Source organism: Parasteatoda tepidariorum, chromosome 7 (assembly GCF_043381705.1).
Source record: "Parasteatoda tepidariorum isolate YZ-2023 chromosome 7, CAS_Ptep_4.0, whole genome shotgun sequence".
Lineage (NCBI taxonomy): Eukaryota > Metazoa > Arthropoda > Arachnida > Araneae > Theridiidae > Parasteatoda > Parasteatoda tepidariorum.
The window spans coordinates 6,164,088-6,174,962 of record NC_092210.1 but is presented as its reverse complement, the minus strand read 5'-3'; the positions used below and the strand labels follow the sequence as shown (position 1 = coordinate 6,174,962).

The 10,875-nt window shown below is 27.9% G+C and overlaps 1 protein-coding gene across 3 annotated transcripts in view; it reads left to right on the top strand.

The window, feature by feature from the left end:
* Window positions 1–10,875, top strand: part of LOC107455169 (protein SSXT) — a 29,884-nt gene that overhangs the window by 4,181 nt on the left and 14,828 nt on the right. For all 3 annotated transcript variants that reach the window (XM_043039770.2, XM_043039771.2, XM_071183011.1), the window contains 5 exons: window positions 856–932; window positions 2,955–3,027; window positions 6,156–6,270; window positions 6,443–6,559; window positions 8,548–8,670. In XM_043039770.2, coding sequence (XP_042895704.1) covers window positions 856–932; window positions 2,955–3,027; window positions 6,156–6,270; window positions 6,443–6,559; window positions 8,548–8,670 — 505 coding nt within the window. The remainder of the gene's footprint in view (window positions 1–855; window positions 933–2,954; window positions 3,028–6,155; window positions 6,271–6,442; window positions 6,560–8,547; window positions 8,671–10,875) is intronic.

The window sequence follows — 10,875 nt, the reverse complement described above, 5'->3', positions numbered from 1 at the left end:
AGTTACTATATATTTCTACTTCACTGTTATTGATATGTTTCAAAGGGCTGTAGTTAGATTAGACTATAACATGAACATAATGATTCGGTACATTGTTAAAGTTTTTTTTCCCAATATAATTTAAAAAGTAATATTACTGATATATTTGCTATAAATCACATAACAGTATTAACTAAAAGAAATGAAATATTAATGTATATTCTCAGTAGTTTTAATTTGCTAAACCAGGTAGTTTTTCAAGTAATAATTGTCTCTTATGTAAACTGAGGAAAAATATAATTTCCAGCTTTATTTTTTTAATTGGTAATATTTATTTTCACTAAATGTTAAGTATCAATGTAATCGTTTTTATAATAATAGATTAGTACACAATTGAATGTCAACACATTATTTATTACCTTAAACTGCCTGGAATTTATTATTAAAGGGTTGCGCTTGAGTAAAATTTACTATCATGGAAATTCAGCTTTTTTGCCTTTTGACTAATCTCATCCCTGCATTTAAGAACAATGAAAGATATAGATTAATGAAGTAGAAAATTTGATTTCTTTTTTGTAGAAAATTTCGTTCTGATTTTTTTCATGCAGTTTTTACTATTGATTTCCACATAGTTTTAAAATCCGATATTTTTTATATGATATTATTTATTGCAACAACTGAATCTCGAAATAAAAATGCAAATTTAGTAACCCTTTTTTGAAGAGTTCGATTTACTGCTATAGATTTCGTGATTCTCACAGGAGTAAAGTGCTTGATAATTTTTATAAGTTTTATGTTTTCAAAGTCTACAAATGTTATGCTAGTATCAATGGAATCTCCCTATTTCTGTGTAAATAATTTCGTTTATTTCCATAGATGTTAGATGAAAATTCACAACTGATTCAAGCTATTGTTGATTATCAAAACAAAGGGAAAGCTAATGAATGTTTGAAGTAAGTTTTTCATAATTCACAATATTGCAGTTCATCAGGTTTAGCCAGTGACAAATCAAAACTGTTAAGACTTTAATTTGATACAGTACAGAACCCGTTATCCGGAAATCGGAAAACCAAAAAACCGGAACGAAATTCGATAAGTTTTCCCGCCATTTTTTTAAAAAAAAAATTTCCTCATAAGATTTTAAGATTTTTCTTTCTTTTTTGAAAGATGTTTACCTTACCTTTTTTTTTATTAAAACTTTTTTAAAGCAATTTTTGAGCTATAGTGTTGACTTTAGTTCTTCAGTTACCATGTAGTGTTCTTACCTTACCTTTTCTTTGATTAAAACTTTTTTAAAGCAATTTTTGAGCTATAGTGTTGACTTTAGTTCTTCAGTTACCATGTAGTGTTCTATATTCAAATGTTATAATTCATATTCATGTATTTACCTGCTATGTAAATACTAGTTAGTGACTTAAGTTTAAAAAAAAACAGGCCTTTCGGTCTTTTCAAATTTTAGGTTTTTTTTAATTTAATTAAGTTTTCCATTTTTCTTATTCCTTATACTCTTGCTGCATAAATAAATGCTATTTATTTGATTTATAATTAAGCTATCAATAACCCCAGTTAACACACTATATTATCAATGTCATTGATATGTTAGCAATAATATTTTTAATGACTCTAATAGGGTCCAATTACCTCTGTAGGATTTCCTTAATTTGTTTTAGAAATTTGAAAAACTACTAAATGTTTAATTGGAGAAACAAATTATTTATTTCAATTCAAATAAAAGACATTTCAAATGAATTTCCTTTAAATTATTTTCGAATTAATTTTAACATGAAAAACATATATTTGCAATGGTGCATTGCATTACTTTTGCTATTGTGTTATTGAGTCCTATGTTATGTACAGTAAAAGTGAGCTTTTTGAATAAGCTCTAGTATTTCAACAACAAAGAATACATCAGAACAAGAGTTTTAGGGCAAGTATTTCTCCAGTTAAATGGTGCAAAATTTCTCTATTTTAAAAGTATCATTTGAAACTGAATTATTTGATTGTAATAGACTTGCAGATCAAGAACATAGTATTTAAAATATATTTTTATGAATAAGTTATTTTCCCATTTTATTAAAATGTAATTCTAAAACTTTTACTTACTGTACCTTGTTATAACATTAGTTTCAATTGCGTTGTGTTGTTAATATCTCAATTTTTTGGGAGAATATCTTCCTACATTTTTTGTTATTTTTTAATAATGTGTGTTTTTAATAAAGTTAATTAAAAATTTTAGAACATAGAATATAGAAGTAATTAAAATATAATATTTTAACATGTATAGTTTATATTTTATTTTATTGCAAATTTATATCTAAAGTTGATTTGTCAATATAAAATATACACTTGTGAAAAAACTCTCTTGAGTTCTTTTCAAAAGAACCTACCTGCGTTTCTATTTTTTTTGGGGGGGGGGTGGATAAAATCCGAACAACCCTGACTGCAATTAACAAATTACATTTAAGAACCAAATGCAAGCATAGGTATTTAATGTAAGAAAACTTTTTTGATATTTCTCTTATTTTAAAGACATTTGATGACGCATAGATGATATTTGAGTTGTTGAAAGTTAAATGCAACCTTGTTTTATAGCAATATTACTTTGCAATAAACATGTTTCAATTGTTCACTTTCCACATTTTAGTATGTCTTTTATTTTTTTAATTAAGTTCTACATACCACATTTGTTTTGTTAGCATTTTAAAAATTGTTCGTATTTTAATGAAAATTTGGCTAGTGGCTAGTACCTTTAGAAATGAAATTTCATATGCTGCCTTACGAGATTGTGATATTAAAGTTTGATTAATATTTGCATTCTGTTGGATAAGTAACTTTATTGAAATATTTTTATGATTGAATTATTTTATAAGCCAAATTACAATTAAGATGAAAGAAGTAACTAAGTAACTGTGAAAGTAACTGAGAATATGTTAAGCATTTGATATCATATTTGACTAATAAAGTTTCTTCAACAGCTTTCAACAGGCTTTGCATCGTAATTTGGTATTTTTGGCCTCTATTGCTGATGCAGTTCCTAGTGTTCTTCCTGTAAGTATGTCTGACAAATTTTAATGTTATACTAAGATATTTATGCTGATGATATTACTTTAAATTAAGAAGTTTCATAAAATTTATAGATTTTAATCCTTTAACTACCAGCTCGGGATACATCCAGGTTTCTACCAATGTTAAGCATAATTTTATTTCATGGAGATCAGAGCTTTCTTTTAATTCTTTTTCAGAGTTTTGATTTAATTTATTTTTTTGAGGGGGGAATTTTTTTTATTTAATTTAAATAATCTTTTTCAAAAATTAATCGATGCAAATAACAATTATTTAAAATATTTATAAGTTAAGAATAAAAATTTTGTAAGGTCAACTAAACAGAAAAACTAAATTATAAAGGCTAATTTTTTGAATTTAGAACTTGAAATTGTTTAAACTCATATCAATAGACAGACTAGACATAAAAAAATGCATATTGGAAGGAATAATAAGAATTTCTTAAGGCAAAAAAATTGCACAAGGGTAGAAATTTTTTTTAAAAATTACTGGTTCATAGGACCAGTAACTAAAACATTTTACCAGTCCGCACAAAACTTTACTGGTCCGTCTACGCGTTCCTATTAGCTGCAAATAAAATTAAAATTTTTGATTGAAAAAATCACGATTTTTTTTTTAAAAATCATAAATTTTTGATTTAAATCGCATTTTTTTGATTAATATTAATTTTGTATAAAAAATTTTAAACAAAAAAGTTGTGAAGCGGAAAAACCTCTGACGATCGGGAACGAAGAGAGAGCCCGAAATAACGAATCATCGGGCCGCGTCGTCGATTGACAATGACGTCATGAACCAACCCCTATTTCTCTCCTTCAACCCCGATGTAACGCATGCGCAAAACAAGATTTAACTTCGCCTTCCTCACCCGCGCTTGCTTCCTTTTTTTTTACGGAGATCGGCTGCGAATTGACCCTAGGCTGCGACGGATGGTGCACGTCATGAACCCACCCCGCTACCTCCCCTATTTCTCTCCTTCAGCGACTCTCCATGTGACACGTGCGCGAAACAAGATTTAACTTCGCCTTCCTCAGGATCGTGCATTAGCTTTATTTATTTTTTTTACGGAGATCTCGCACGCTAGCTTTTTTTTTTTTTAACGGAGATCGGCTGCGGCGGATGGTGGTCCGGCGGACCACTGTTTATTATTTTATGCTGGTCTGACTCCGATTTTAGTGGTCACGGACCAACAGGCCACCGTTAATTTCGAGCCCTGTTACATATTGCTATTAAGTATAAAAACTTGTTTTGTCTATTAAATTTTGTAATATTTTTAATTGCTTTTGAAATATAAATTCATATTTTTTGAACTCTTAATTTTAGTTATGAATGTAAGAAAAATATCTGTTGCTCGTCTAAGATTAATATAAAATGTTTTCAATGTCTTCTGTAACAAGGATACCAGTTAGCAAAGAGATTTAATGAATTTGTTGCATATGCACTTTCTTATATCCCATATTTAAGTTTACGTTAAGAATTAAATTACATTTTAAAAACCAAATGAAATATTTCGTTTTGTTAAGTACTTTTGCTTTTTGTAAGTTGATTTAAAAAATAATGTTTTGTTGTCTTTCATCAGTTGATTTAAATCAACTGATTTTAATACTCTCAACTCTGATGTTTGGTAGTTAATAATTCAGTTAATTGCTTGGCTGAGATGAAAGAACAAGTAACTTTCTGAATTTATTCAAAATTTTAGCTTTGTTTTTAGTTAATGATGCATGATATTTTTTAGCCAAGTCTTTAAATAGAATAGTTTTTAATTGGAAAAAATGTTTTGTAATCTGCTTTTTATTGTATTGTTGGTGTATTTTCTAAAGCTGAGTTACTAAGATCAGGGTACCTGTGCACCTGAAAAATCATGGAAAGTCATGAATTTCGGTATTGAACGAAATTTGTTATGAAATGCCATGATTTTAACTATTTTTTTTTAAAAAAAATCATGGAAAGTCATGGATTTAGGTCGCTAAAAATTCTAATTTTTAAAATGGAATCCCCCCCCCCCTTTTTNCCCCCCAAAAAAAAATATTTTTTTTCTTCATGGTGTTCGGAATATCTAAATTTCTATCAAAATCCCCACTCACAGCCATATTTTATTAAAATATAAAACGTTTTTATCATGTTCTTTGAAAATTTTGGAGTTCTTTCAAAAAATGAGAGAAAAAAACATAATTTTTAGAGCAAATTATCTTTTAAAATTCTAGCTGAAGCAAGCCTTTCATTGGCGAATCTTTTTTAAAATTTCGAAATGAGAACTGAAAAATCAGGATTATTTCTTTCCTTTCCAATGAACAAGAAAAGTATCTTAAGATTATAATTCTGCAGGAAAAAAAATGATTTGCTTTTGTATTTTTTTTAAAGATATTTTATTGCTTCAACTCTTTCTTCACTCTGTTTTTCAAATTTAATATCTATAAATATGAAGATAAAATAGTCTTGATTATACCTATCATTACAATTAATTTTATTATAATGCTTTTTTAAATTTATTGTTGTGTTTTTACTTTTTCTTAAATATTTTTAAAAACAATAAAGGACAAAATCAATTTGATAAAAACAAGAAATTTTTTTTTTAAAAAAAAGCAGCAAAATTTTATTTTTTCTCCTTTCCAACAAGTTATTTCAAAACTTAATCTTCTCTCCTCATAGAAAAACAAAATAACATAAACTTAAATATGAAATGCAGATTTAAGTTTATATTCTAAAATTGTATATGTGAACCACTAAAAATGAAATACTTATAAAAAAGAGGTACTTATAAAAATTTAATAAGTTGAGAATAATCCTAACAAAGTAGATATTTGTAATAGTAATCAGAATTAAGCCTATAAACCACAGATAATTTTGCCAGCGTGTAATTATTATTTAAAAAGTGAATTAGTTTTTAAAAAATATGGAATATGAATAAATAGGTAATTTTTTTAAGGGATGAGAGGATTTATAGGAATCAAAGGGCAGGCAAGATGGAGTGCCTTTCTAAAAGCACTTAGGGAGAACTCAGCATGCAGAAACTATAATTGTAAAAATTAGATAATTCTAAATGAAAAATATTCTGTAAATGTATTTGCATCACCCATTGCTATCTATTCTTATGTGTAATTTACTCTCTCTTTTAGCCACCTCCAGGGCATCCAGGACAAATGCATGGTCCTCCCAGTCAACCAGTGCAGAATAATGAAGCTCCCTTCCCAGGTCATCAAAACCAACAACCTGGAGGCAACATGAATCAAAGTAAATATTCAATCTATCTTTTATTATTTTTTTAACTCAACCTAAAAAAAAAATATTGCATCAAGTATTCATTCAGAAAAAAAATTTCCTTCTTGCAAGATTTTTTGAGTGAACTTTATTTTGATATTTGCATTATTTCTGTTATATATAATGAGTTCTATTTAAAATGCAGATCAACCCATGCCTCCTTGTGGACAAAATATGAATGCAAATCAGCAGCATGGACAGGTGCCTAATGCTATGCCAAATGCATTTAGTTCAGCTCAACAGCCTCCTGTGGCTCAACCTCGTAAGTCATTTTTTTGTGTTCTGTATTATCCATGGTAAATGATATGGGAATGTAATTAACACTCACCAAAAAAATATCGCATGGCTCAAAGTTGTCTTTGAATTCTTTTTTTTTTTTTTTTTTTTTTTAAAAAAAGTGTCTTTATGTGTCCTTAATTTTCAAACATTTTAATAAATCTCCTGAAATTTTTCGTGATTTTTCCAAATTTTTGTTAAAATTAACAGGAAGAAAAGGTAATATTTATCAACAAAAAAAATTGAAGAAATTCAAAAATTATGTTGTATGCTATATGCCATGGAACAAAGTAAATAGCAAAATAAACGACAAAATCTTCGCAGCGGCTCAAGTGCAATATTAATCTACTTCTTATATTAGAGACAATTACTTAATTTGATTGCATAAAAGCATTCGACGTGTGAGAAATATAAAAAGCTCTTATCCCTCTACTCCCTCCTCATCACTACTGTTTTTCTCAAGAGAATCCTCGTATTTTGCTACTGCTTAACGATTTTCCATACTTAAATAATTTTCTCTTTTTTGAAGGGAAAAAAAAGCAGCAATTTTTGCATAATTTTTTGAAGTTCTTTTAAAAATGTTTCTTTTTTCACTTAAGTACAGGAACTACTAAGGCTATTACCTACTGTGTAGCTGTGAATTCATGTTGGTGTTGTACAAATTGCTCCCATTAGAAAATCATCCTTAAGTTTGGATGCAATTTTATCTTTAATTTCTATATTTTGGACTTCCAGCCCTGACAATGTTTAAATGGCCTGTATTTTCAAAATAAATTAGTCTGAAACTTCATTTTAACATTCATTATAAATTTTTTTATGCAATTCCTTAACTTTTAATTAAAATTTTCATTGTTTTTAATGAAAACTTCGAAATAAGCCATTAATGTTAAAGCATTTGTTTAAGGTTTGTTTATATTTGTATGGTTGATTTTGTACTGTATAATATTTTACTATGTATCAGGATTCCGCATATGAGCTATAATGCGTCAACTATGCCAAAACAAGAGGGGATGCAAAAAAAATAAATAAATAAAACGTCTTCTGCGCAGAAATTTCCAACACAAAAAAATAGCACATCAGCAGATTTATGTAAGCAAAATTTAAGTGAAACTTAAAATTATTAATTTTTCTTCTTTTATTAATATCTGAGAAAATTGAGGAGGAAATTGAAGTAATTCTGAGTAATAAATTATACCATTGCTTTTCCTTGATGCGAGTGTTGTTTGATCAGCTCTAATTAAAAGCCTTGTTAGTTCAAATATAATTCTTTTTGATTTGAAATTCCATATTCATTGTAGCTAGTAACTTAAAGAAACTTAAGTGAAATAAATAAGTTATTCTGGAAATAAGAACATAAAAACCTAAAAAAGTTACCAGATACAATATTTTTGCACAGCTTGAGTTATTACAAATAGGGGTACACAACCTTTTTGAGTGAAGAGCCATTTGTACAGCAGGTTGACTAATACTGTAATAATACACTCATATTTAGTCATGATGGTGGCAAATATGATAGCACTAAATGTTATAATGTTATATGTTCTAATGTTATGTTAAATGTTCTAAGCACTGAATGTTACAAAAAAAACTTAGTTATATATTTGTAGAAAATTAAATACTTCAGTATTATTTCTATATCTTGAATAAAGAGATTTTATGAATTTTAATTAGAAAATGTTTTCTTTTTCATTTTTTCTTGTAGAAAAGGAATCTCTTGAGCTACAAAATAAATTACAAACAGCAAGCAGTTTAAAAAATTAGCATTTTCCTCCAAGTTTTTGAATTTTTCAAGTTGTAACAGCATTGCATTAAAATATCGGGATTCTAAGTACTATGTGCAAATGTATCACGTTAACCGCTGGGGGGGGGGGACAGAAAATCTACACCTAGATAAATTTACCTTTAAATTCTTCATTTTTGCATTTTAGAAAGTCCTTTTTGTTTTTACTAATGAATATTGTTCTGTTTAATTAGATCAATCTCTTCCACCTGGTGGGGCTCCTCCAAGCAACAATCCCCCTCATGCACCTCCTCATCCACCTTCATCTGGAAATTCTAACTTTCCTTCTGGTCCACAACCTTCTGGAACTCCCCCACGTATGTATTATTATATTTGGTAGTGCAGTGTACTATAATAGGGTATATAGTGTACTAAATATACTGTATACCATATTATCGTCTATACTGGGTGGTTCTACAAATAATTCTTAAAGGGGTTTTAAAAATGTCACCTGTATGTGATTTATAGTGTTAAAAGAAATTTTAAACTTTTTTTTTCATCTCTTAAAGTTTTAAAAAGTAGATTAGTGACGATTCTGATAAAAAAATATTGTTGGGTATACAATTTAAGGGTCATTGACCGTGTAAAGGTATGCACAGATGGCGCTAGGTGTTAAAATTCATCGTATGACTTCCGGGTTATCACTTCCAATTGATTTTTTCGTCTTAATTTGAAAATGCACGCCATCCAATATTATTATACTAATAGTGTTTACACTATAGCACCTTCTTTCAATTTAAATTTCAACGAAACAAGCAACAAATTAATTTGTAATACTTTGCAAGCATGCTATGATGCAACCCAAAAAATATCAAACAGTGTTATTTCACACAAATATATAGCCAAATAAGGGATAACACTCAATCCATGACATACCTTACACTTTATTTATGTTTTGATATTAATTTTCTTAAATTTGTTTGAGGCTCACAATCAGTTACAATTTGTAAAGGAAACTCTTATAAATGGTAAAATGACGCATAATTACAATAGTAATTTAATCGCAAATTGCAATGGTAAAACTTCCTTGAATATTAAGCCTGTTCATACATTGCCTCGTAAGCATAACAAAAGCGGTGGAATCAGGGTTTGAAAAAAACCAGGGATTTTAGAAAAAAAACCAACCCGCCTGGGTTTTATTGAAAAAACCCAGGGAAGCAGCATTCAGTGCTCATAAATTTTATTGGGAAAATATTTTTATTTATTACATAGTGTTGTATAAGTAAACACTAAAATTTCATCTGACTTTTACCTGTAATAAAATTAAACTGAATAAATATTTAATGGTCTTCCATGTTTTTATAATACGATTAATGGAAAGTGAAATTAAAATTACGTATAATTATAAAGAGTATCAGTCACTTGTCCCTTTTTTCAAATATTTAGATAAATATATGCAGTTTTAGATACATTTTAACTTTATAGTTTAAAAAACAAAGTAATCTTAAAATTATAAAAAAAGCATATATATAAAAAGTTATAGATTGCTTTTTTAAAATCAGAAAATAAAAATTTAAATTTGTTTATTGTTGTTTAATGTATCACTGAATAGAATTTTTTTTTTGTTTGCTTTCAATATTTTTAAGCATGATTAAAAGAAACAAAATAAATTGTATTCAAATGAAATCTTAAAAATAATATTTTTAAAAAATCTTAAAAGTAATATTTTAATTTTTAACTGCTTTTTAATTGTGATAAACTTTCTCCAAATAGTTAAAAATTGTCAGCAGAAGTTAAGAGTTAACTTTAAAAAAAAGTCCATTTTTTTCCTTTATTATTATTATCATACAACAGATTCAAAGTGTCTACATTTCTTTCTTAGATGGTTATACACTTTTACGAGTTTTGTAGCTTTATCTATTCCTAATCTATTTCAAAGTTTACTCTGCACCAAACCGAAAGTTGGAAAGTGTCTTTCGATAGAGACAGAGGATGCTGGTGCTGAGTGCAAAGAAAAAAGAATTGACAGAAATTTTGTGGAAGCTAGGATTTTTATTTATTTATTTTTTTTTTTTGCCATAATTTTCCACTATTTTTTGATGAAAACTGTTGAATAACAGTGTCACGCATCATCGATTTTGAAAAGTATTCAGGATCGGAAATTTTGAATGCCATAACACGTGGCAGAAATTCTGGATGATGCTTAGAAAGACAGTTTTCTGCTAATTGGTCTTGTTCATCATTTAAAAATTGTCCCTTTGTTTCGGGATGCATATGCTAATAAATGATTTGGCTGAACAGCCTGATTGAATCTTTTTACAAAATGTTTATGGGGTTCTAATTCATCACACGATAGTAAGTCAATTTATATTTCAACAGCTTCTGAAATTGAAATGTTTTTTGATTGAAGCTTTTTTAAAGCTTCAGAAACAATTGATATCTGTTTTTCCCAATTGATAGTTTATTGGTAAAGCCAAACATTATTTAATATTTTTGACATATTATTATTAGATTCATTTTGATGTTCAAGAACAATCTCTTCATATTTATGGTAATTATTGGCAAAAGTTTTTACGTGCTCA